The sequence below is a fragment of the Verticillium alfalfae genome, genomic scaffold (genome assembly GCF_000150825.1).
Source record: "Verticillium alfalfae VaMs.102 supercont1.6 genomic scaffold, whole genome shotgun sequence".
Lineage (NCBI taxonomy): Eukaryota > Fungi > Ascomycota > Sordariomycetes > Glomerellales > Plectosphaerellaceae > Verticillium > Verticillium alfalfae.
In genome coordinates, this window is record NW_003315033.1 from 225,441 (window position 1) to 246,277 (window position 20,837).

General features: G+C 57.2%; 10 protein-coding genes across 10 annotated transcripts; 5 read left to right on the plus strand and 5 right to left on the minus strand.

Annotated features, from left to right (window-relative positions):
• Nucleotides 1-111: 111 nt before the first annotated feature.
• VDBG_05151 (predicted protein) lies at nucleotides 112-630 on the plus strand (the record flags this gene model as incomplete). The annotated part of the gene is made up of 1 exon (XM_003003992.1): nucleotides 112-630. The coding sequence occupies one exon, from the start codon at nucleotides 112-114 to the stop codon at nucleotides 628-630; it is 519 nt and encodes a 172-aa protein (XP_003004038.1).
• A 976-nt stretch (nucleotides 631-1,606) lies between these two features.
• On the minus strand, nucleotides 1,607-2,825 carry VDBG_05152 (NADP-dependent alcohol dehydrogenase; the record flags this gene model as incomplete). The annotated part of the gene is made up of 3 exons (XM_003003993.1): nucleotides 1,607-1,894; nucleotides 1,963-2,577; nucleotides 2,652-2,825. 3 exons carry the CDS (start codon nucleotides 2,823-2,825, stop codon nucleotides 1,607-1,609), a joined length of 1,077 nt encoding a protein of 358 aa, XP_003004039.1.
• Nucleotides 2,826-3,980: 1,155 nt separating this feature from the next.
• VDBG_05153 (chaperone protein hchA) lies at nucleotides 3,981-4,861 on the plus strand (the record flags this gene model as incomplete). Its single annotated transcript, XM_003003994.1, has 2 exons — nucleotides 3,981-4,331; nucleotides 4,388-4,861. The coding sequence occupies 2 exons, from the start codon at nucleotides 3,981-3,983 to the stop codon at nucleotides 4,859-4,861; spliced, it is 825 nt and encodes a 274-aa protein (XP_003004040.1).
• Nucleotides 4,862-5,415: 554 nt separating this feature from the next.
• On the plus strand, nucleotides 5,416-7,673 carry VDBG_05154 (conserved hypothetical protein; the record flags this gene model as incomplete). The annotated part of the gene is made up of 5 exons (XM_003003995.1): nucleotides 5,416-5,484; nucleotides 5,547-5,744; nucleotides 5,799-6,415; nucleotides 6,501-7,381; nucleotides 7,432-7,673. 5 exons carry the CDS (start codon nucleotides 5,416-5,418, stop codon nucleotides 7,671-7,673), a joined length of 2,007 nt encoding a protein of 668 aa, XP_003004041.1.
• Nucleotides 7,674-8,004: 331 nt separating this feature from the next.
• On the minus strand, nucleotides 8,005-8,588 carry VDBG_05155 (hydrophobin; the record flags this gene model as incomplete). Its single annotated transcript, XM_003003996.1, has 2 exons — nucleotides 8,005-8,315; nucleotides 8,426-8,588. 2 exons carry the CDS (start codon nucleotides 8,586-8,588, stop codon nucleotides 8,191-8,193), a joined length of 288 nt encoding a protein of 95 aa, XP_003004042.1.
• Nucleotides 8,589-9,734: 1,146 nt separating this feature from the next.
• VDBG_05156 (conserved hypothetical protein) lies at nucleotides 9,735-10,283 on the minus strand (the record flags this gene model as incomplete). Its single annotated transcript, XM_003003997.1, has 2 exons — nucleotides 9,735-9,963; nucleotides 10,060-10,283. 2 exons carry the CDS (start codon nucleotides 10,281-10,283, stop codon nucleotides 9,735-9,737), a joined length of 453 nt encoding a protein of 150 aa, XP_003004043.1.
• A 444-nt stretch (nucleotides 10,284-10,727) lies between these two features.
• VDBG_05157 (feruloyl esterase B) lies at nucleotides 10,728-12,508 on the minus strand (the record flags this gene model as incomplete). Its single annotated transcript, XM_003003998.1, has 4 exons — nucleotides 10,728-11,282; nucleotides 11,363-11,909; nucleotides 11,959-12,094; nucleotides 12,154-12,508. The coding sequence occupies 4 exons, from the start codon at nucleotides 12,506-12,508 to the stop codon at nucleotides 10,728-10,730; spliced, it is 1,593 nt and encodes a 530-aa protein (XP_003004044.1).
• Nucleotides 12,509-14,362: 1,854 nt separating this feature from the next.
• VDBG_05158 (conserved hypothetical protein) lies at nucleotides 14,363-17,065 on the minus strand (the record flags this gene model as incomplete). The annotated part of the gene is made up of 6 exons (XM_003003999.1): nucleotides 14,363-14,766; nucleotides 15,152-15,259; nucleotides 15,621-16,047; nucleotides 16,282-16,434; nucleotides 16,486-16,644; nucleotides 16,703-17,065. The coding sequence occupies 6 exons, from the start codon at nucleotides 17,063-17,065 to the stop codon at nucleotides 14,363-14,365; spliced, it is 1,614 nt and encodes a 537-aa protein (XP_003004045.1).
• A 996-nt stretch (nucleotides 17,066-18,061) lies between these two features.
• VDBG_05159 (aflatoxin biosynthesis ketoreductase nor-1) lies at nucleotides 18,062-18,823 on the plus strand (the record flags this gene model as incomplete). The annotated part of the gene is made up of 1 exon (XM_003004000.1): nucleotides 18,062-18,823. One exon carries the CDS (start codon nucleotides 18,062-18,064, stop codon nucleotides 18,821-18,823), a length of 762 nt encoding a protein of 253 aa, XP_003004046.1.
• A 1,448-nt stretch (nucleotides 18,824-20,271) lies between these two features.
• On the plus strand, nucleotides 20,272-20,836 carry VDBG_05160 (GTP-binding protein ypt3; the record flags this gene model as incomplete). Its single annotated transcript, XM_003004001.1, has 2 exons — nucleotides 20,272-20,464; nucleotides 20,559-20,836. Coding segments are annotated over 2 exons (471 nt in total), but the record flags the coding sequence as incomplete, so codon positions are not given.
• Nucleotide 20,837: the final 1 nt, after the last annotated feature.

Consider the following 20,837-nt stretch of genomic DNA (forward strand, 5'->3'; position numbering starts at 1 on the left):
GGCAATGGCAAAGCCGACCCAGAAGACGAGCTGCACGAGTGGCCCTGTGCGAATCCGGACACGAGCGGGCCGAACAGCGGCCCGGCGACGGCGGCGCAGGTGAAGTAGGCCATGGCGCGGCCCCTCTCGCCCTGCTCCGGGTGGGGCGTCGGCCAGCAGGCCGCCGACGGTGGCGTTGGGGGCCGAGGCCACAAAGCCCGTCAGGAAGCGAAAGGCCAGCAGCAGGGCGAAGCGGTCGCTCAGGGCGCACGCCATGGTGCAGAGCATGTAGCCGGCGTAGGCGTACAGGATGACGGGCCGCCGGCCAATGTGCTCGCTCAGGGGCCCGAAGAGGAGGGGCCCGATGGCGTAGCCGAGCATGTAGAGCGAGTTGAGCCAGACGAGCGGCCCGCGGGCGATGGCGAGGTCGACCTGGATGGCGGTTGCGGCGTTGGACGGGAGCGAGGAGCCGAGATTGCTGTTCCACGTCACCCACATTGCTGTTGTTGTGATGAAGAGCTTCTTGCGCTGGAGACGGTCAGCTGTACTGACTTTCGTCCCGGGAGTGTCGTGCTGACCTTGGAGAACGGTATCCCGCTTGGCGGCACATTGGATGCCTGGCTCTGCGCCATCGTCAGGCGTGTAATGTGACTTCTGGCACCTCAACCGATCGATTGACTAGAGTAACTGAGTGGCAGGCCGAGACTGTTGTGAAGCTCGGGACGGGAATTGAGACCGCAGACGGCGGAGACCGATGTCGGCATTTCCCGCGATAAGGCGCGGTGAACACGCCTTTTGGTGGTGTGGGTTGGCGATATCCACTTGACTGCATTGCGCAGATCCATCGTGCAACTCGATGAGCACGGCATGCGGCGACTCATGGCAGTCGTGAGGCAAGCAAGATGCGCATGAGTTGTCGTCCTGCAGGTGATGTGCCTGGGGCTTTCTGTAACGCTGGTTGCGCAGGGAAAAGAAGATCTCGTCACCACCAGTAAGACAAGAGGGGGCTGGTTTCCCCAATGCTGCTGTTCACAATGTATCATCGCTCGATGAAATTCTACGTCACTCTATGATCGTTTGATATCGAGTCTGCCGGCCAATGGTGCTCAATCTCAGCAAATACCGTGAAGCTGCTCAGCACGCAGTCGAATGGCTTTGAAAATGTAAGAGGCTGGGCAGCGGCAAAGTGCTCCTGATCATGGTACTGCTTGGTGACAGAACCACCCTTTACAGAGTTATAACGAGCAACTATCCGTGCCAAAGAAACACCAAGGTTGAAACCAAAAATTTCTTATCTTGGAGCCTCAAGGGCCAGAAGAGGGCTGACAGAGAGACAGCCAGACACAAGTGGGCGTAGGCTGTAGATGTCAAGTCAACCACCGGCACATCATGGTTCCCTTCCCTGCTTTATAGGTCGATTGGAAAGCACAAGACACGTGAGATTCAGAGAGATTGGCAGTCTCTTCCTGGCAGTTGAAAGCCATCAGCTCCAAGACATTGAGTTTCGGAAACCAGCCACCGCAGGCAAGACAATACAACCAAATACCGAACTGTCTCTCCTAGTGATTAAGAATACCGACCCTGCTTAAAGCCTGTGCCCAGGCGTTCGGTATGCAGAGTATATGAACTAATTGATCAGGACGTAGCGGAATCGCGGCTTGCCGGCCTCAAAATCAATAATGGCCTGGTTCGCATCGGACATGGGCCGCTTCTCCACCCACGGCTTGACGTCCTTGTCGACGGCCAGCTGCAGCATCTCTCGGATCTCGCTGGGCGAGCCGATGCCGGAGCCGGCAATACGGCGTCGCGCCCCCGTGAGGACGCCGGGGCGAAACGGCAGCTCGCCCTCCGGAAGGCCGATCTGCACAAGCGTGCCGTCCAGCCTGAGGAGTCCGACGTATCCGGAAAAGGGCATCTACGGCTTGTTCAGCACTCGTCTACTTCCTGGTACAGTTTGCTCGGAGCGAGCGCAGAGCGACAAACCTTGGCGGAAGACACGGTGCAGATGATGAGATCCAGCCTGCGCGCGTTCTTGGTCTCCCAGCCTTCGTCGTCGGCGGTGGCAATGTAATCCGTGCAGCCGAGGTCGAGAGCCTCCTGCCTCTTGCTGGCCTTGCGCGAGATGCCGACAATCTCGTCGGCGCCGAGGGCCTTGGCGAAGAGCACGGCAAAGTGGCCGAGGCCGCCGACGCCGACGATGCCGACACGCTTCCCGGGGCCGGCGCCAAAGTGCTTGAGCGGCGAGTAGACGGTGACACCGCCGCAGAGCAGGGGCGCGGCAAACTCGGGGGCCAGGCCGTCGGGGATCTTGAAGACAAAGTGCGCGGGGCAGCGGTGGTAGCGGGCGTAGCCGCCCTGGGTCTTGTCGCCGTTGCGGAACTTGGAGCCGTAGGTCGGGGCATTTCTCGTGCAGTAGTTTTCGCTGCCGTCGGCGCACTCGGCGCAGTCGTAGTCGGGGTCGTTGTTGAGGCACGACTCGGACTGGGCGCCGACGCCGACGACGTCGCCGACCTGGATGCCGCCCTCGGCTTTGGAACCGACGCGGACGGCGACGCCAACAATTTCATGGCCCACGACGACGGGGTACGGGGCTTGCCTCTGCAGGTGGGCGAGAAATGGGTCAGTCCTACGGTTCCAGTGTTGGCGCTCGCATCGCCATCGAGTAGGCTTACCCATCCAGAGCGAAGGACGTGTATGTCGGAGCCACAGATGCCGCAGTGGGTGATCCGAATGTCGATATCTGTCTCTTCCCACTTCTTGGGGTCGTATTTTTCCCAGACCATGTTGCCCTCGGCAGAGGACTCATCCTCCCCCATCCATCCTTCGAATTGGTAGTCGGGGGCCATGGGTGCGGAGAGGAAAGGGGGGGGGGGGGGCTGATTTTGTTTAGCGTGCAGAACAAGCTGCTGGTATTAACAGCTCAAGTCTGCATCTTTTATTACGGCGGTTTGGGCGAGCCTCTGGGTTCGCAAGCATGTCGAGGCGAATCAGCTCGAGAATGGGGGCACCGAGAGCTAGCTCTGACGGAGAGACGTCATGACGAAGCGCAGCCGGCGTAGGGTAGCAGACCACTGCCTTGGTGACGCAAGCGTGCTTCGTTTCCGTGATGGGCTGGCTCGACGTGGCCGACGGTATTCGGAGCGGCATGGTACCATGGGATGAGTTTCCGTCGGAGGTGGACGGGCCTATCCACCCATGGTTTCCTTAGGCAGATTCCACACAAGATCGTGATGATTGGCATGGTGTACCTATATGGTAGGTAGAGCTCACAGCTTGGGCGGGGCTGCCGAGACAGGGAGGCAGGTTTCTTGCACCCGAAGGCACCGTGTCCCCCAAAGCCCGCTGCAGCGTAGCGCCCAGCCGGTGGATCGTAGCGCCTAGCCGATGGATCGTAGCCCTCGATCAAGCCCTGCGCCCTGGCCGTGGCCCTGAGCCCATTGGCCCGAAGAGCGTGAACCCCCCCCCCCCCCGGCTAGCAGCCTCTGGGTCTGCTCAACAGAAGCCAGATGCCGGGGCTAGCGTCGAAGCTTACCCTGGCAAAACCTGCCGTCCAAGAGTCAGAGACGAGACCATCGCGACTGGTTCCCTACGCCTTGTGCCAACTTGTTCCAACTTGTTCCAGGTCATGATCCGTCGGAACGGGACTAGATGGAGGTGCCGCAGATGCCGTGGCCGCCCTATCGTATCGCATCGTACCCATAGGGTAAGTAAGCCTTCACCGGCCGGAGAGCAGAAGACGACAACGACCCCGCAGTGCCGTCAACGTCACCCACCCACATGTCCCCCACAAAGAGTAAGCTCGGATGTTGTTCCCAGCGCGGTTTTGCTTCTGCTGGACAAAAGGGCATGAGGGTAAGTAGGTAGGCCAGGTTGGTATGTATATAAAGCTCTCTCTTAACCCTCCTGTTCCTCGCCATGATGCACGCAACTTGATACAGACAATCTGACCGCGAAGAGAGCAACTCGAACACCATTCCTCCCCCTCCCCCCTACCGCCCATCATGTCCAACGACCGCAAGCCCGTCGCCGACCAGGCCGAAGACGATACCTGGTTCCCCTCCCCATACTCGCTGACGCAGTACGTCGCCCCCAAGACGGACTTTGCCGAGGGCGACGCCGACTACGCGGCCACGGCCTACAAGGGCGGCAAGTGGAAGGTGCTCCTCATCGCGACGCAGGAGCGCTACCTCAAGATGGCCGACGGCTCATTCTTCTCGACGGGCAACCACCCGGTCGAGATGCTGCTGCCGATGCTGCACATGGACGCCGCCGGCTTCGACATTGACATTGCGACGCTGTCGGGCGAGCCGGTCAAGTTTGAGATGTGGGCGTTCCCCAAGGAGGACAAGGCCGTCAAGGCCATCTACGACAGTACCGCGACAAGATCCGCAACCCGCTCAACCTGCAGGAGGTCTGGGGCCAGGGCTTCACCGACGCGACGCCGTACCTCGCCGTCTTCATCCCCGGCGGCCACGGCGTGCTCAACGGCGTGCCCTTCTCGGCGACGGTCGGCGACGTGCTGCGCTGGGCCCACGCCCACGAGCGCTTCTTCGTGACGCTGTGCCACGGGCCCGCGAGCATGCTCGCCGCCGACGTCGGCAAGCCCGCCGGGTCCAAGTACATCTACGAGGGCTACAAGGTCGACGTGTTCCCCGACGCGCTCGACCAGGGCGCCAACATTGACATTGGCTACATCCCCGGCAAGATGGAGTGGCTCGTCGGCGAGCGCCTGCGCGCCCTCGGCGTCGAGCCCATCAACAGCCAGATCACGGGCGAGGTCCACCGCGACCGTCTGCTGCTGACGGGCGACTCGCCGCTGGCGTCGAACAACCTCGGCAAGCTGGCGGCCAAGACGCTGCTCGAGGCTGTGGCGAACAAGTAGGCAGCGGGATGCAAGAAAGGGATGATCGAGTTGGAAGAATAGATGAAAGAAAAAAGAACAAGCTTCACATGAGGACATTGTACTACTTCCTTCAGAATGGCCCTACGCGTGTCCCGCGTTGAACAGTATTCCCTGACCCTGACCCTGACCCTGACCCTGGCAAAGTGATGCTGAAGCTCTGCATCAAAGGAAGGGTAGCCACATGTCCCTATGTCCTGGATGTACTTGCCTGCCGGCCGTTCCCAACCTTCCAACGAAGCTCCAGTTGGAGCATCGAGAAGGAGCGGGGGACTGGGGGCAGCTCCTTCCCTGTTGGTGAGACGCTACTGGCATCGGGCATCCTTGCCCAGCGAAAGGTAGCGCCGAACCTTAACTGCGGGCCCCTCCTGCCCAGATGGCGCTAACCAGAGCCCGGCCGCCGTGACGCCAGCTGTGGGTGGGTGGATCAATCGAGCTCCCCATCCCTTGTCTCCCCAAGCTCTCCCCTCGATACCCTTCCGACGGAGCCTCCGATGGAACCCAACACTTTCCTGGCAAGGACGACGACCCTGGAGATGATCTCCCCTCGGAAGCGTCACAAAGTCTCATCGGCTTGCAAGAGGTGTCGCGAAAGGAAACTCGGCGTACGTTGGCCCTTCTCCTCCAGCCTTCAACATGCTGCGGACTGACCAAACCATCATCTCAGTGTGATGCCTACAGACCCTGTCAACTCTGTACCCGTGCTGGTGTCGAGTGCATCCCTCGTGCCGGAGCCATTGACGCACCCACAGCGGCAGGAAGCGATGTTGCACGGTCTCACAGTCGCCATGTTCTTCCACCCCAGCACGAGACCCCCTCGCCGGCTGTCCTCCCCGAATCTAACATTGTCGATCTCAGCACACTTGTATGGTAGTCATTTAATCATAGCAGATCGGGCATTGCTAAAAATCACGACCAGATCTTTCGAGGCAACGGACCCTCCGTGAACCACGACAGTTCTGCCCTGCCCGGCGGGAGCAAGCTGGACGAGGCTGCCGTGACCGCGGGTGCCAGACAGTGGCGAAACCTGGCCGGAGTGGCACTGCCCTCAGATGAAGTCCTCGAGGATCTCGTGGGGCACTTCTTCCTCTCCGTCGACTGGTTCATGATGGTCTTTCACGAAGATGCCTTTAGACGCCGCTTCCGAGACCTGCTGCGTCGGGACCAAATCGCCTACCGCGACAGCAACTTTCGCTGGCTGTGTCTCCTTGTCGTGGCACTAGGCGCCCATTATGCGGCCCCCCAAACTACCCACAGCCTCTATGGGCAGCTGTCCCGGGATCTTATAGCCGTCGTCGAGGCTCGCTTCCTCCAGATCCTCAATTGTTCCACGCTCGAGACTGTGCAGATATGCATCTTGCTTGGGAGCTTCTTCCTGTTCAATGAGAGACCAAATACGGGCCTCGGAATATCGGGGAGCGGCGTCAAGATCGCCCAGGTCATCGGTTTGCACCGTGAGAGTCTTTGGAAGGAGACATCCGATGTCGTGCGCGAGGAGCGACGACGGACATGGTGGACGCTGGAAGTGTTCGACAAGTACGCCTTTCTCTGCTGGGACTGTGCATCTGAAGCCAGGCATCGTCGACTTTCCCCATGTCCCCCCTTTCTGACACGGCACCAGGTATGCGGCTGTTTCCTTTGGTCGCCCCTGCATCATTGATGACTCGGATTGCGATGTTGGCATGGTGTCTCACAGGCCCCAGGAAGCAGAAAACCCTCTGCTTCTGTATCACACGTGGAAGTTCCGCCTGTACAGGATCATGGGCGCATTCCTGGGGCGGCGGGGACGGAGCAAGAGCCTCAACACGGTCCAGAGTATTCACACCAAGATGCTGCAGTGGCGCAATGAGCTGCCACAAGAGCTTCGATTGGCAAGCTACGCAGCTCAAGATGAACAGCCTTCGTTAACTCAGTTGCAGGCGCTCAATCTGCAGCTGACGTATGATAACCTACAAATTATACTACATCGCACGGCCGCCTTTGAGAACGATGGGCAGATGAACGAGCTGAGGATGACAGAAGGAGGAAGCACATCTCTTCAGCAGCTGTTGGACTCAGCCATGAATACCTCTGAGCTCTATCGGTACTCGTCTGCCCTGCAGGCATCCGGACGCACCCACGCCGCCATGCACATTGGCATCACCCTCTTTACCGCCGGCGTCGTCCTCTGCGCCATCTGCCTGTCCCGTCCGCTGACAGATACGGGCAATCGGGCCAAGACTGGCGTCATGCACATCATACGCATGTGTCGTAGCGCTGCGGACTCGCCAACCTCCAGCCAGCATCTGGTCTCCAGACAGAGCCTCGACATCCTGGACAGTCTGGTCACGGTAGTTTTACGTCGTGAAACGGAGCTCATCACGGGGAGAATCAGTCTTCCTGCGAACAAGCCAACCTCTTTTGCTTCCACCCTAGGGACAGGATCCGCGACTGCGCCAGTCAATTCAAACCCACATTCGATTCCAGACCGAGGCGAAGGCTTGCTCCACCCTATTCAAGAAGGTGAGACCAAGTCAAGCACTGATGATGCATTGAAGCTGATAGTCGTCAAGTCTTTACGCAACATATCTCTGGACCAGCGAGCCGTCCTCCTTCGCCTGTCCCCGCCCTGCAACAGCTCAGCTTCTCGACGGGAGCGCCTGTTCTCAATGGTCCTGCCCAGCCGGTCACAACGTTTGACTGGGATGGCGATCTTTCGGTCTTGGTGGATCAGGGGCTTGCTGATGCGAGTCAAGTCTGGCTGTGGGCAGATAACCTGGGCTACGAGACGTTTAATGATCAAAATAATAGATAGGCGGAGGGCACAGATTCATACGAACAGTCTTGTGCAGTGATTCTGTTCCGACATGAGATAAGCATTTGAAGATGTGCCGAACTTGTGTATCAGAGTGCTGACCTCCTCCATTTCACGTCGAAACAAAAAGATCTATCTTACAAAGTGTTGATATGGCATATATTCCGGGTCAGTCCGAGCAAATGAGTTAGTTGAGGTCAAATTTCTCAGTATGAGTTAAGTTTCGAGCCCTCCATTGCAGAGGACCATCAAAGGACGACACTAATTCCTCGAGGCAACAACAGCAAGTAAAAATGCCCCGCGTACAGATCACACGCTTGGATCAGAAGTTATGATCAACACCAACTATTATTTCACCGAACCGTCTATCTAAGCACCAGAGAGCTCTATACTCTGAGGGCCCTAGTCTTTAAGTCACACAACCAATACTGTCTCGCCAAGAAATGAAGTTTTTGTGTCCAGATGCAACCGTCGCCGGTTTGCTGAATGTGCCGATTGTACTGATACAATGTACCGCTTAGCCGATGACGGCAGTGCAGAGGAGGCTCTGGCCGGCGACGGGGACGCTGCAGCAGAGAGCAGACTTGCCGGCCTCGGCGCAGATGGCCTTGAGATCGGCGCCGTCGGAGGGAGTGCGGCTGGCTGTCGTGGGGGAGAAGATGGGAGGTTAGCGCGTTATATTCGTAAAGAGATCCGCGTGGCGGCAGCCTCTGCGGCGACAGAGGCCGGCGAGGATCAAGTGTCACACTTACGGACGGAGCAGTCCAGGCTGGCGACGCCGAGGACGTCAGTAGCGCAGCACTGGGGGCTGCCGTTGAGGAGGCCCGAAGGGCAGACGCTGGCGCGGGCGGCGAGGGTGGCGGGGGCGGCCATGGCGACCGAGGCGAAGAGAGCGGCGACGATGGTGAACTGCATTTTGAAGGTGGTTGGGTTGGGTTGGTTGTGGTGGTGTAGAGGTTGGTAAGGAAGGTCTGTTGAGTGTTGAGTGAAGGAATGTGAGCTGATGATGAGAATCGAAACCCAAACTGAGCTCGATTGTCGGCTTCTTATATACTCAATCGTCACGGCCAGGAGGCACACTCTCAACCTCCTCAAGGGAGGTTGCTAGATTATTGAGACAGCGAGCAAGACCTTTTGCTATGTCTCGGCTTGGAAGTTGAGAAATATTGCTTTTCGTCATGGACAGGATGGTGGGCCAAACTCTTCTCCCTGCTCAAGGAGACGCTGGGCAAGACACCCAGCAATTTTTTGCCGCCTGTCCTCAGACTATGCCTCTCTCATTGATACTATCAAGGCCATGACTATCATTCATCTTGTAGCAGCACTTCGGTATCGAGTATAACCTGGATGCTTCGTGTTCCTACCGACTCGAATGTAACAAACCTAGGGAAACGTCCTGATCCCACCAGCACAACACAAGCTTGGCAACCGCGGCCCTACCACAGACACACTCTGATAAAGTCGGGAAAAGAACCGTGACAAGAAATCACAACATCACACACGTCCGTTGGCAACATTGCTGAATCGCGTGTTGGTCGTCGCGGCCTTCGCCCCCCGCTGGTCTCGGCCGGCCCCTTAAATGGGGGTCCCGGGCTGAGACAGCCTGACAGAGCGACGCCAGACAACGGAGGCGACAGCGTCCCAATGCGGTCTCCCATCTAGCCGATCTCAAGAGTCGGTTCGCTGAAAAAGGAGAGCCCCCCCCCCTCCTCCCTGGTTCACATCATTCAATCTTACCCGCAGCCCGCCCTAGCCGCTTTAGATCGCTCGTCCTCAATGTCTCTTGCTCGAACCCGGCCACCGCTTGGTGCATGAGAGCCGCCGCGATCGTCTCCACATCAATGTTCGGAATCACAGCCGTGACGCTGAGCGCTGCCGCGGCGGCCGAGCTCACGGCGGTGGAGTAGCTGGTGATGAAACCAGGTTTGGCGACGCAGGCCTCGAAGCCTTCGTGTTGGTCCGCGAACCGCAGCACTTGGTTCTCGGTCTCACCCTGCCAAGGGATGTCGTCAGCACAGGACTCTTGGGAATTGGATCGGCAGACGACGCTCCAGGGACGCTTCATGGGTGAGATCGACATGCCCTCATCCGACGGTACTCTGCCATGACCCAGAGCGGCTTGGACTGGTTTCTTTCGGCGACCGCTCCGCTCATGTAGAGGAACCGAAAAGGCCGCGCAGGCTCGGAACTCCAGATCGCCTGCAAGCCCGCCAAGGTGTACTCGTGGCATACTTTCCGGACGTCCCCAGAGCTCATTCCTTTGGTCTTCGCCGGCGTCACCGCAACGGTCCTGTAGCAGCGCGAAGGAGCCGGTCAGCAACGAGGCATAAGTTCGAGATCTGGAAGGGGGAGACCACCGCATCTCCTGGGCATCTCGTGAACTCACCAGATGCACGCATTTGCGCCCGAAAACGCCTCCAAAGCGTCCTCTGGGTAGTCATCGTAGTTTGGCACCACCACCGACCTGAACTTCGATGCAGGTGTGCCATCGGGCACTGACACAGGCCTGCGAGCCACGGCGACAACTGTGGCGATCTTGGGATTCTGAAGACATTGGCGAATGATCTCAGAGCCGACAAAGCCACTGGCACCGGTCACGATGATCTTCATCGTCGTTGAACTGCCTTGAGTGCGGCGAACTGTCCTGCTTATTCTGCGCGAGTCCGGCGGCGGTGAGCGAGGGGAAAGATGATCATGTTCGCGGCAAGTAAGCACTACCTCAGGCCGCAATGCTTTGTTTGAGGTGTGTTACATCTCGGACTTAAGGAGATAGGTTGGATGCCACGTTACGGTCATGCTCGACAGCTTCAGCGGGCTTTAGGCTAATGTTAAGAATAATTCGATAGCCAAAATCCTTCGTCGGAACAGGCACGGTCTACGCACATGGTTCCCTGGCCGAGACCCTGGGTGGCTCTGCTGGCTACAAAACGGGCCAACACCTTATGGTTAGGAATATTGCGATGAAGTATTCCAGCTATCGAGGCTCATATATGAATCGAAGGCGAGATATCAAAATCGCGCCTGGGTCAAAGTGCTGGAACCTGCTCTACCCTACTAGACACACCTCCAGCTTTCAGGCTTCTTGTAATCGCCACCTTTGAATGTCTGCTGCCTGGGCCAGGCGCAGTGGTCGCGCTGGAAGTCAACACCCTTGGCCGGCGCATCATCCACAAACTTGGTCCCTCGTAGCACCTCGGGCGCCCGGCCCTCTTCCACCCAGGCGACCGCCGCCGCCAGCACATTGCTCTCGGCGTTGAAACCGATACCCGCCGCGGCAGCGTTGCCGCCCTGGCCGAGGACCCAGGCTCCCGGCCCCGTGTTGCAGTGGAACATCCCCGAGATGGGAAAGTACCGGTGGTAATCGCCCAGCCGGCCGTCGCCGCGGGCCATGCGCTCGACGAAGCGCTCGGTGTTGAACTGTGTGAGCTGCTGGTCCTGGCCGCCGTGGTACGTGATGAGCTTGCCGCCGCGGGCCCTGAAGCCGGGGAGGGTGCGGGGATAGGTTCGGATGTTGAATGGGTTCATGGTCTCGGCCGTGCGGACGAGATCCGAGGTGTAGTCTTCGGGTTGCCAAGCGGGGTCGCTGAGGACCACGTAGCGAAACCATTCCTGAATTTTTTTTTAAGTTAATCGAGCACGCGTTCAAGTGCCACCACCATAAGGGCAATCAGAGTCGGAGGGGGACGTACAACTGAGTTGGTGAATGGCAGGCCAGATAAGAGTCGATCTACGGCTCTCTTCTCCGCTCCCGGATTCAGGCGTGGGAAAATGGGCTCTCCATCGGGGAACTCATACGGTGCGTAGATCTTCTCGAGCTGCTGGACTTGAGCTTTGTTCAGACACCCCTGGACCTCTGACGCTTTGCACAACAGCGCCTGCGGGTCAAAGTGGCATTTATTTGGGACCTCAATAATGCCATCCGCGACGCCGTCGATCTCATCACATTGTCGGAGGACCTCATCATGGATGAGACCTGTCCATGTATCGGCAGAGATGAAATCCTGGGAGCCGACGGCGCCAGTCACGGTGTAGAAAAAGGCTCGCGCGCCTTGGAGTTTGTTAAAGTCAACGGTCGGCGCACCGGCGACGATGCCATCGTAGTCCTCGGGAAAGAACTCTGCAGCTTTGATACCCATGCGGCCGCCCAGGGAGCATCCGATGAAGTACGAATGGTCAGGTTTCTTGTCGTACAAAGCCTTTATGATTTTCTTGGCAGATTTGGTGCCAGTATGAAGCCTGGGGCTCGTCAATACCGGGAGAAGCCCAATGAAGACAAGATACTCACGCTCGATAAGAAAAGTCCTCAATAATATCGGGATTGTGCAGCATCGTCACGGCGGTTGTGCCATTATGTCCGTTGTTAGTCCCCATGGTTGCAAAACCGTTAGCGGCGCCGTACGCCAGGTCTTCATACTTGATGCCTGGCGTCTCGTCAGTCCGTCGTGATAGATCGTGAATTGGGGAGAGTAGGTTTTAGTACAGCCGTCAACACCACCGTTTCCCGTCGCAAGATACCGCGCGCCCTTCCATTCTCTGGGGAGCCACAGCTCAAAGCTGATGCTCGAGCGCTTAGAGGTCGGAATCTGGAGACCGACGCGGCAAAGATCGACCTCGACTTTTTGCGCAGGACGATTGCAAGACGGGACATTGTCATTGAGGGATACGGTCGTGCCCTGAGCTACGAACTCGAGTCTCGCCAGGGTCGAGTTCCTGATGAGCGCTGCAGGGTTCAGCGACAAGCAGTCCTGTCGAAAGACGTCATCACCCTCGTTTTCGCATTCCACCACGCGTGCAATGGTCGCGAGAGCCCAGATGAGGAGGGGACTAAACAACATGATGCGCTGCTGTCGTAGATGTTTGTTTTGGCTGCGTCGCTGAAGCCCTGAGGCCGGTACGCGATTGCTGGCAGAGATCATGACCCTGCCGAGAAGCGGAAGGATCTCGTCTCATTTAATCATGTCGGTCTCATAGCGTGCGGGGGGCGGTGTAAGTCTGTACTGTAGATCGCTTCCACCAGGGAACGAGTCGGCATCGAGTCGGCAGTGAGACCCCGCATTCAAACGTCCAATTAAAGTCAGTAGATAGAGCCCAAGTGTCGTGGATTTTCGCGGTCAACTTTGATCCATATTGCAAGATGCCGGAGGCTCCGAAAGCACCTTGTCCCTAGCGACTTGGCCCCTGTTCGTCATGGATCAGGAATGACCTCAATGGCAGTTCATGAAATCCAGAAGCACGCTGCCCAACAGGTCGGGCAGACTTGTCGGCCGTCGAGGCCACCATTTGCTGGTACTCGAATATCATCATCTGCTAGCAGAGACTGGCGTCACCTGTCTCGTACGGAACGATGAAAAGCTGCATGCCTTCTGGCATCAGGTGTGGAGGGAGGTCTTCATGCTCCTCAGAACTATAGCACCCAAGATTGCATCCCGTGAGCTCCGTATTCGGGACCCTCGAGTGGTCATTGCAATAAGATGAGCTGGTCGACGCCCCTGCATAGCAACAGGGCCAAGCAACGAGATCAGTCGCCAATCGAAAAGACTTTCACCGTATTTTTTGCAGCCCGAAGCAATGTCAACCACCTCCCATCTCTCGAGAGCCTACACGTATCCTCCGAGCCGATAGTAATCACCATCGTGTCAGAAGAGGCATGAGCCCAGGGTTTCCGTGTCGCCCCGATGCCACGCCAGTCTCGGCAGCACGAATCGCGTCAAGGTCACCGTCTGCCCCGGTGGCAGGAATGTCTTTGTCCGCTCGAGCCTCGCCCAAGCTGCCGAAACTTCGTCAAAGGCCAGCTCCGCCCCATATGGCCGCAGCATGCCCGACTGCCAACTCTGGAAAAAGGTCCGCTCGACAGAGACGAGTGCCGCATCCTCGCCTGTCATGGCATTCATAATGCGCGTCTTGCACGTGATGTCGACTGTTGCTGTGGAAGAGACCAACCAAGTTGTGGCATTTAAGTAATGAAAACAAAATGTAACATCCAAAGGGTCTTCACTCAAGGGGTTCCATGAGACCAAGGAGCTCGGGAACCGAAAGTCGCGAATGAGGTCATTGCTAATACAGCTATAGATGCGTATCAATATTGGAAAGGTCGATTCCGCCGACGAATTGGCGTTTCGGGAGACACGTTCCTCGCAGACAATGATGTGCTCGTCATCCGGTGTGAAGCTCAGGGTAATGGCGGCTTCACGCTGGATTTTGGCCATGGGCACCAGGTTGTGAGGGTAGAGTGTAGGGTAGCCAATAGAGCTAGCGCTCTTGTTGTTGGCAGCGTCAATGTGAACGACCTTGATATAACTCGGACTGGAAGGTTCAAGGTCCATTGTAGAAGCGCCACCTTGGTGTTGTCGTTGGACACATGAGACACGATGCCGTCCCTGTCTGACATGGCTCTCTTATTGACGATGCCTCTGTCGTTTGCGTCAAGTATTAAAAGCGCTGGGGCATAGTGAGCGAGGCAGATATGTGCGCATATCAGGCTGCCGTCCGGGGAAGGCCGCATGAAATGATTCAACTCGACAGCAGTCTCATTCGGATTGAGAAGCTGTGGGAAACTTCCGTGAAGAATCCAGATACGTGAGTCCGACGCCAGATCCTATATGTCAAGCGTGGTCTTTGTCGTCATTACCAGTCTCTCTCCGAAAATGCTCTCGTAGCAGCGAGTTGCCAGGACGCCCCCTGGTTGAAATTTAATCGGTGCCAACGATATACTTGTAACCTTTGTGAGGTTGAGACCACGCCGACTCGGCCCCGCCTCGAAGGTGCCTGGCCTTCTGCTCTGTCTTGGTCTTTTCACTTCGGGGAGGACATCGTCGCTCTTTTTTTCCTCTCTGAGGCTTCTCATCTTTGAAGGGATAAATGCCGCTCTGTGTTCCTATAACTGACTGTGGTGGATGTATCTGTATGGCCTCGGTATAGGATGGCGAATATTTTGGCAAGAGGTCGTTGGGAACCGCCACTACGGGTGCTGTGATGAGAAGACCTCGCATCCGAGCCACATTCAATAATACCTCCATCTTATTCACCCCTCCAGAACCAGACCCGTCACTGGTGCGCGGGGGGCCCCTTAGCGCCCAATAGATGTGGGGAAGACCTATACGGCATCAGTCGTAACAAAGTTGCTTAGAAATTGTGTCCAAATACAGCGTGCATATATCCAAGACGATGTCGAGTTCGCCTTGGCAGACTTTCAATGATTGCAGAACCTCCGATTACGATGGATCAAACATGCCATATCGGCGTTGCGTCAGCTCGAGAAGGCCTTGCTCGCTGGTGAGCAGAGTAGTTCTCGTCTTATCGACGATGAGAGCTGGTAAGCTCAGGGGACCATCCAGCCCCAGGCAGCGTATAGTATCCTGGTCTCCTAATCGACTGACGGTCGCGCGCAGTGCGCTGAGCAACTCAGATATTTGGCTTCGGTCAACTCTCTGGGAGTCATTGGAGTGTACAGGCTCCTAAGCTGGATACCCAAGGCATACCTATTGGCACCACTCCACAGCGCGAGGCTCTCGTGGGTACGTTGGTGGCGGAGCCCTTCCTGGCCAGCTTCAAGATGCCGACGTTGCCGTTTGATCGTCCACCCGTCCCTCACCAATATAACTTTAAGATCTTCTTTTAATCCTCGAGTTCAGACTGGCTGGCCCCCAGCCCGACCTGTGCCCCATAGCCGTATCCATACTCCTCCCAGCGCCGGCGCCAGCGCCCCCTCCAAGACCCGCCAAAGTTTAATGATCCCCAGGATGAGGCTTCACTGAAGAACATCATGGCGGTCGAGGATCTCACAGTCCAACCGGCACCAATCGCGTCGAATCATAGGCACGACCGGTAGCCGTTGCTAGCGCCGAAGAAGCAGTATCTCACCATGTAATGACTCGCTGTTGTTTGAACGACGAAAAGAAAGTCAGTCTGTCTGGCGTCCACAAACGCACGCTACGGGAAAGAACACACCTGAGGCTTTCCCACTTTGATCCTGCATGATGTCGAGGATGTATGCATTCAAGCTAGGGAACGTCGTGGTCTGACACACCCCCTGACCGAATAGGCAAACGACGGGCAACGCGATACCGCCCCAGCCCTCCTGAACCGCCCAGCCGTAGAGGAGTGTGAAACCCGGTAAGAGTCCGAGCATGAAAAAGAGCGTGCTGCGTAGACGGTCCTCCCACAGCCGGAAGCCGCGTCGATGCATCCACGACTTGACATTATGATCGGACCAGCGGCCGCCGAGTGTTGTGCCTACTAGATAGCCCGCCCCCGGGGCCAAGTAGATCAGACCCGACTGTAGGGGCGTCGTAAGTCCGAGCCTGGGGTTAAGGATGTAACGGATCGGGGTCAAGAGGGAGTACATGTTGAACCCAATGGCCGAAGATGCGAAGACCTAGATGCGTTGGCCGTCAACCTACTTGTTCTTTTGGGTTTGGCTCTCAATAACACTGCCTTCCCAATCAAGCACAAAACTTACCGCACAAAAGAGGTTTCCATGACCAAGAAGCTTAAATACGGTCGAGGGATTGGACCATTGCCACAACTTCTTCGCTGCGGCACCAGGCTTTTGCCCCTTGAGCTCTGCGTGCCGCGTTTGCAACAGGGTTTCCTGCAGCATAAACGCTACAAGCAGAAAGGCCACGCCGCTTAGACCAGATTGCACCCAAAAGATAACGCGCCATGAAGTGAAAGTAACGATGATGCCACCGAGGATGGGGCCAAAGGCGGGACCAAAGGCGACCCCTCGGAGGAACCATCCCATGGCTGTCGCGCGTTCCGTCTATGTTCGATCAGATGCATGTCATCAAAAACTGTGCGTCGCTCAACTGACCGGATGGAAAACATCAGAGATGCAGCTCGATGCAAGCACGAGGAACGCCGTAGATTGCGCGGCCGTCAATGACCTGAAGAAGAAGAAGGCAGGCAGACTCGGCGACAGTGCCGTACCAATCGAAGAGGCGAAGAACAGCAGGGTACTCAGAATGTAAGCCTGGCAGTGTTAGCCGCCTGTTTAGAACCAGTCTTCTGCATAGCTCAACCCTACGCACCGTTCTTCGCCCAAAGACGTCCGACAACGGCCCCCAGAAACAGGCGGCCAACCCCATGACGACGAGATAGATGGCATTGCTGATGTTGATGGCTGTTGGTGTCGTGCCGAAAGTAGACGTGATCTCTGGAACAGCAGCAAAGACGCTGGTCGTGGACATGGAAGCTAAAAGCCCGCCAATAGCAGTGGTGTAAGTCGTCGAGCGTTTCTGTGTTTTGCTGAAGCGGGAGTAGACCGACGGGAAAGTCCGACTTGCCACGGTGTCTGGCCTGGCAAGCGACAGCCTTTGACCGCCCGTTGATGTATTCCGCGCCTCTAGGGACACGGTAGACACCGTTTGGGTTGTGGACGTTATTGTTGCCATGGTTGAAAAGTCTTCAAAATTATGGTTAATGGTTCAAAATCAGGCAAGAGAGATTGGTAGTGTATGTTGCCATTTCGATACTCCAATTTGACCTCCGATTCGGACGTGATAATACGGCGAAAGCCGCTTTCGCCGACGCAGACCCACGTTGTGGGTGAGCTAACTCATTCTCGCGGGGTTTGGTTCCTGTTCCGGCAATCATAGCCTAAGCTGCAACTCGGCTGCAGAGTTGGGAGAAGACCCGGGCGGTCGATCACAACACTGGTGAGTGGGGAAATAAAGTTTTAAGTTCCCGGTTTGCTGGTAAGTCGCTGTACGTTTAAGGTGCCGGTGCCTCGAAAGCTTGTTAGAAATTCTTCCAGTGATGCATCATTCGAACGTTGTACTATCTGTGTGCCTTGACAATATGCCAAGGAACCACAATTAGACACGATGGGTGTAGAAATGCTCGTTTGCTGTGTTGGGTGCACGAAGGCTGGTCCCTCCCGGAGGGACATGCTGACAAACACAGATCACTGAATCCTTCTTTGAGGGAATCCAATAGCTACGCTGACATGGCTTTGATCCCAGGCTGAAACGGGCGCGCAGTCGCGCAGTCGCGAGAGGTAATTTGATTCGACCTACGATCGTGAGTAGATGATCAGCACTAACAGAACATGCTCCACTTTGAACAAATCTATCCTCTACATCAGCGCACCAGGCTTGGCGGCAGCCTTGTGCATAGACTCCGATTGCCCAGAACTCTGTTCGACAAATCATCGCCGTGGGGTTGTCGGCGATGGTTGCTAGAGCAGGGGTCATCTGCGCAGGATTCAGGAGGAGCTGCACCTCCACACCATGTGCAATGCTGCTTACCAACATGGACAACGAGGAAATCTTGGCTGTCTGGACAACAGCCGTGACTATAAATGGAGATCGTCGACCGTTCCTGAAGATGAATTGGCTGAAGAAAGCCATCAAAGAACGTCTGTCAAACGCCATCCTCTCATTATTACCATGTCAACAACGTATCTCATCACAGGCACAACCCGCGGTATTGGCCATGCCATAGTCCGCGCCCTCCTTCTGCGCCCCTCGACGACTGTCATCGCTGGCGTCCGTGATCCGGCCCATGCGGCGGCGCAGGCCCTCACGTTGCTCCCCAGATGCGACTCGTCAAGACTGGTTGTCCTGGCCCTCGACGCTGCCGACCTCGCAGCGCCCTTCCAAGCCGTAGCAACGCTGCAGTCCGAGCACGGCATCAAGGTACTTGACGTGGTCATTGCCAATGCTGCGGCCGGTGAATCAGGCAACACCATTCTGCAGACGGACCTCGAGTCTGTGGGCCACCACGTCGCGATCAACACGACGGCACCGTTGGCTCTGTTGCAGGCCACGGCGCCGCTCCTCCGAAAGTCGGCAAACCCCAAGTTCATCGGCATCGGCTCAGAGCTGGGCTCGGTCGCCAGAATTGAGGGCATGGTGGCGTCGCCGTGGCCTCGCACGACGAGCCCCTACGGCCTCACCAAGGCAGCGCTCAACTGGGTCGTGCGAACGGCGCACTTTGAAGAGCCCTGGCTCACAGCGGTCGTGGTGACACCGGGCCTGGTCAAGACGGACATGGCAGCGGTTGCGGTCAAGGACAGCGGCATAGGTCTCGATGCGCTGGGCGCTATCACGACGGAAGAGAGTGCCGAGGGGGTGTTGAAGGCGGTAGACCGGGCGTCGAGGGATGGGCCAGGGTTTTTGAAGTATGACGGAGGGGAGGTGCCGTGGTAGATCAGCCATGGGCACAATGGTGAGGGCGGGTTGGGTTGCTGATGATGATGCTTATGATCGTGATGCTGGGGGAAGGCGGAGGGACATGGAGAAACCTGGTCATCGAGGTGATGAAGGACAAAGACGAACAGATAAAGAGGGGTTCACGGCGAGAAGGCAGGAAGCCCCGGGCCCGGGTGGGGCCGACTTGCCCGGCGCGTGGCTTTGGTGGTGGATTCAGTGGATTCGGAGGAATGAAGCCAGGGAGCTGGTGCCGGGGTTGTTCTTGCAGCTGCAGACAATGACGCACATTCCTGCCCCACCTCACGTGCGCAACACAACGGGCTCCTCAGCTGACTCATCCGGAGCGTCTCCTCCAGAATGCAGATGCCCTATGTCATGCTGTAAGCTCACCTGCCTCCGCTGTAAGCTTAGGCAGTTGCCTACCTACCCACTTAGTAGCTTGCCTACGTATTTTACCTAGGCAGGTACCGCACTCGCTGTAGTTCCCTCGGCCTTGCCTCTACTCTGACCCTCCCTGTCGATGAGGCCTTGCGAGGCCTTCCCTGTTCGTGTGTTCGTGATCTTAACACGGACTGGCATGCGTCCCGTTCTCGATCCCAGAACGCATGGTCTCATTTCAAAATAAATGCACACAACATCAAAGCCATCAGCGACTGAGCCAGTCAGCACAACCCCGCGTTTTCAGTCTTTTCCGCCCGCCCGTCGTCGTCGTCGTCGTCGTCTGGCCTGACACCAACACTAGGCCATGGGAAGATACATCAACAATCTCTCAATCGATCACCTGCTTCGTGTCCCCCGACAGCCGACCAACCACTGCGCCGTGGGCCTGACGAGCTAAACAGACGGAATACACGATCTGCCAGGGCCTCAGCGATCCCCTGGTCAGACATTCTCAGCCCACGCGCCAGCATTCGGCGCCTTGCCTGACCCTCGCTTAAGCCTCTTGGCCACCTCCTGTCAATCCTCCCAGGCTCAGCTGGCAACTCTCTTTTGTCCATCTTGTTTTCCTCCTTCCGCTCTCCTCACCCCGGAGACTGACCGCCTGGTGACTTGCCACGCGCCAACCGAGACGGCGATCAAGCCGATTCTCGAAGCATAGGGTCTTTCCTGTGTTGGCAGTCAAAATCGCATCTGCAGCGCATGCCCTTTTTGTTTTGGTTCTCCTTCCCCTTCCCATTCTCTGCCGGCTAGACCCTCTCTTTCTCTGTTGTGTTCTTTGTTGTCGACCCCAAAAGACGCCCGCTCTTCACGCCTAGCAAATCCCTGGCCGTGGCAGCAAAAAAAACACCGAAGATTGATTTCGTCTCCATTGAATCCACTCATCGCAACATTCGTGTGGCTCTGCAAGGAACACCGACCGGAGTATCCGCAACCTCTCGAGCAATCAAGCCGACACCTTCCCCATCGATTCGGTCGCTCGCCAGTTGACATCGCACCCACCCACCATGTCCTCCCTTGAGGCCAAGATCGTCGTCCTCGGCTCCCAAGGCGTCGGCAAGACGAGCCTCGTTGAGCGCTTTTGCAAGGGCAGCTTCAACCCTTCCCAGATCACATCGACCGTCGGCGCCTCCTTCATGACCAAGCGCGTTGTCGACGGCGATTCCGACACTACCGTGCGCCTGCAGATCTGGGACACCGGTAAGGCTCCCCTCCTCCCCCGCGTGGCTGACCGGCTGGCCGCCTGCATGACTTCATGTCTGCACCTTTGTCCTATCCTTCTAACGCTCAAAAGCCGGCCAGGAACGTTTCCGCAGCATATCCCGCCTCTACTACCGCGGCGCCAACGCCTGCATCCTCTGCTACTCCATCACCGACGCCCAGTCCTTCGCCGAAATGGGCCTCTGGCTCAACGAGCTACGCCGCAACCTTCCCGCCGACGTCGTCCTCCACGTCGTCGGCACCAAGGCAGACATGGTCGCCCGCGACCCCTCCTTGCGCGAAGTCCCTTTCGAGCGCTGCATCGCCTACGTCGCCGAAAACCTCGCGCTCGGCCTCGCCTCGACGCCGCCCC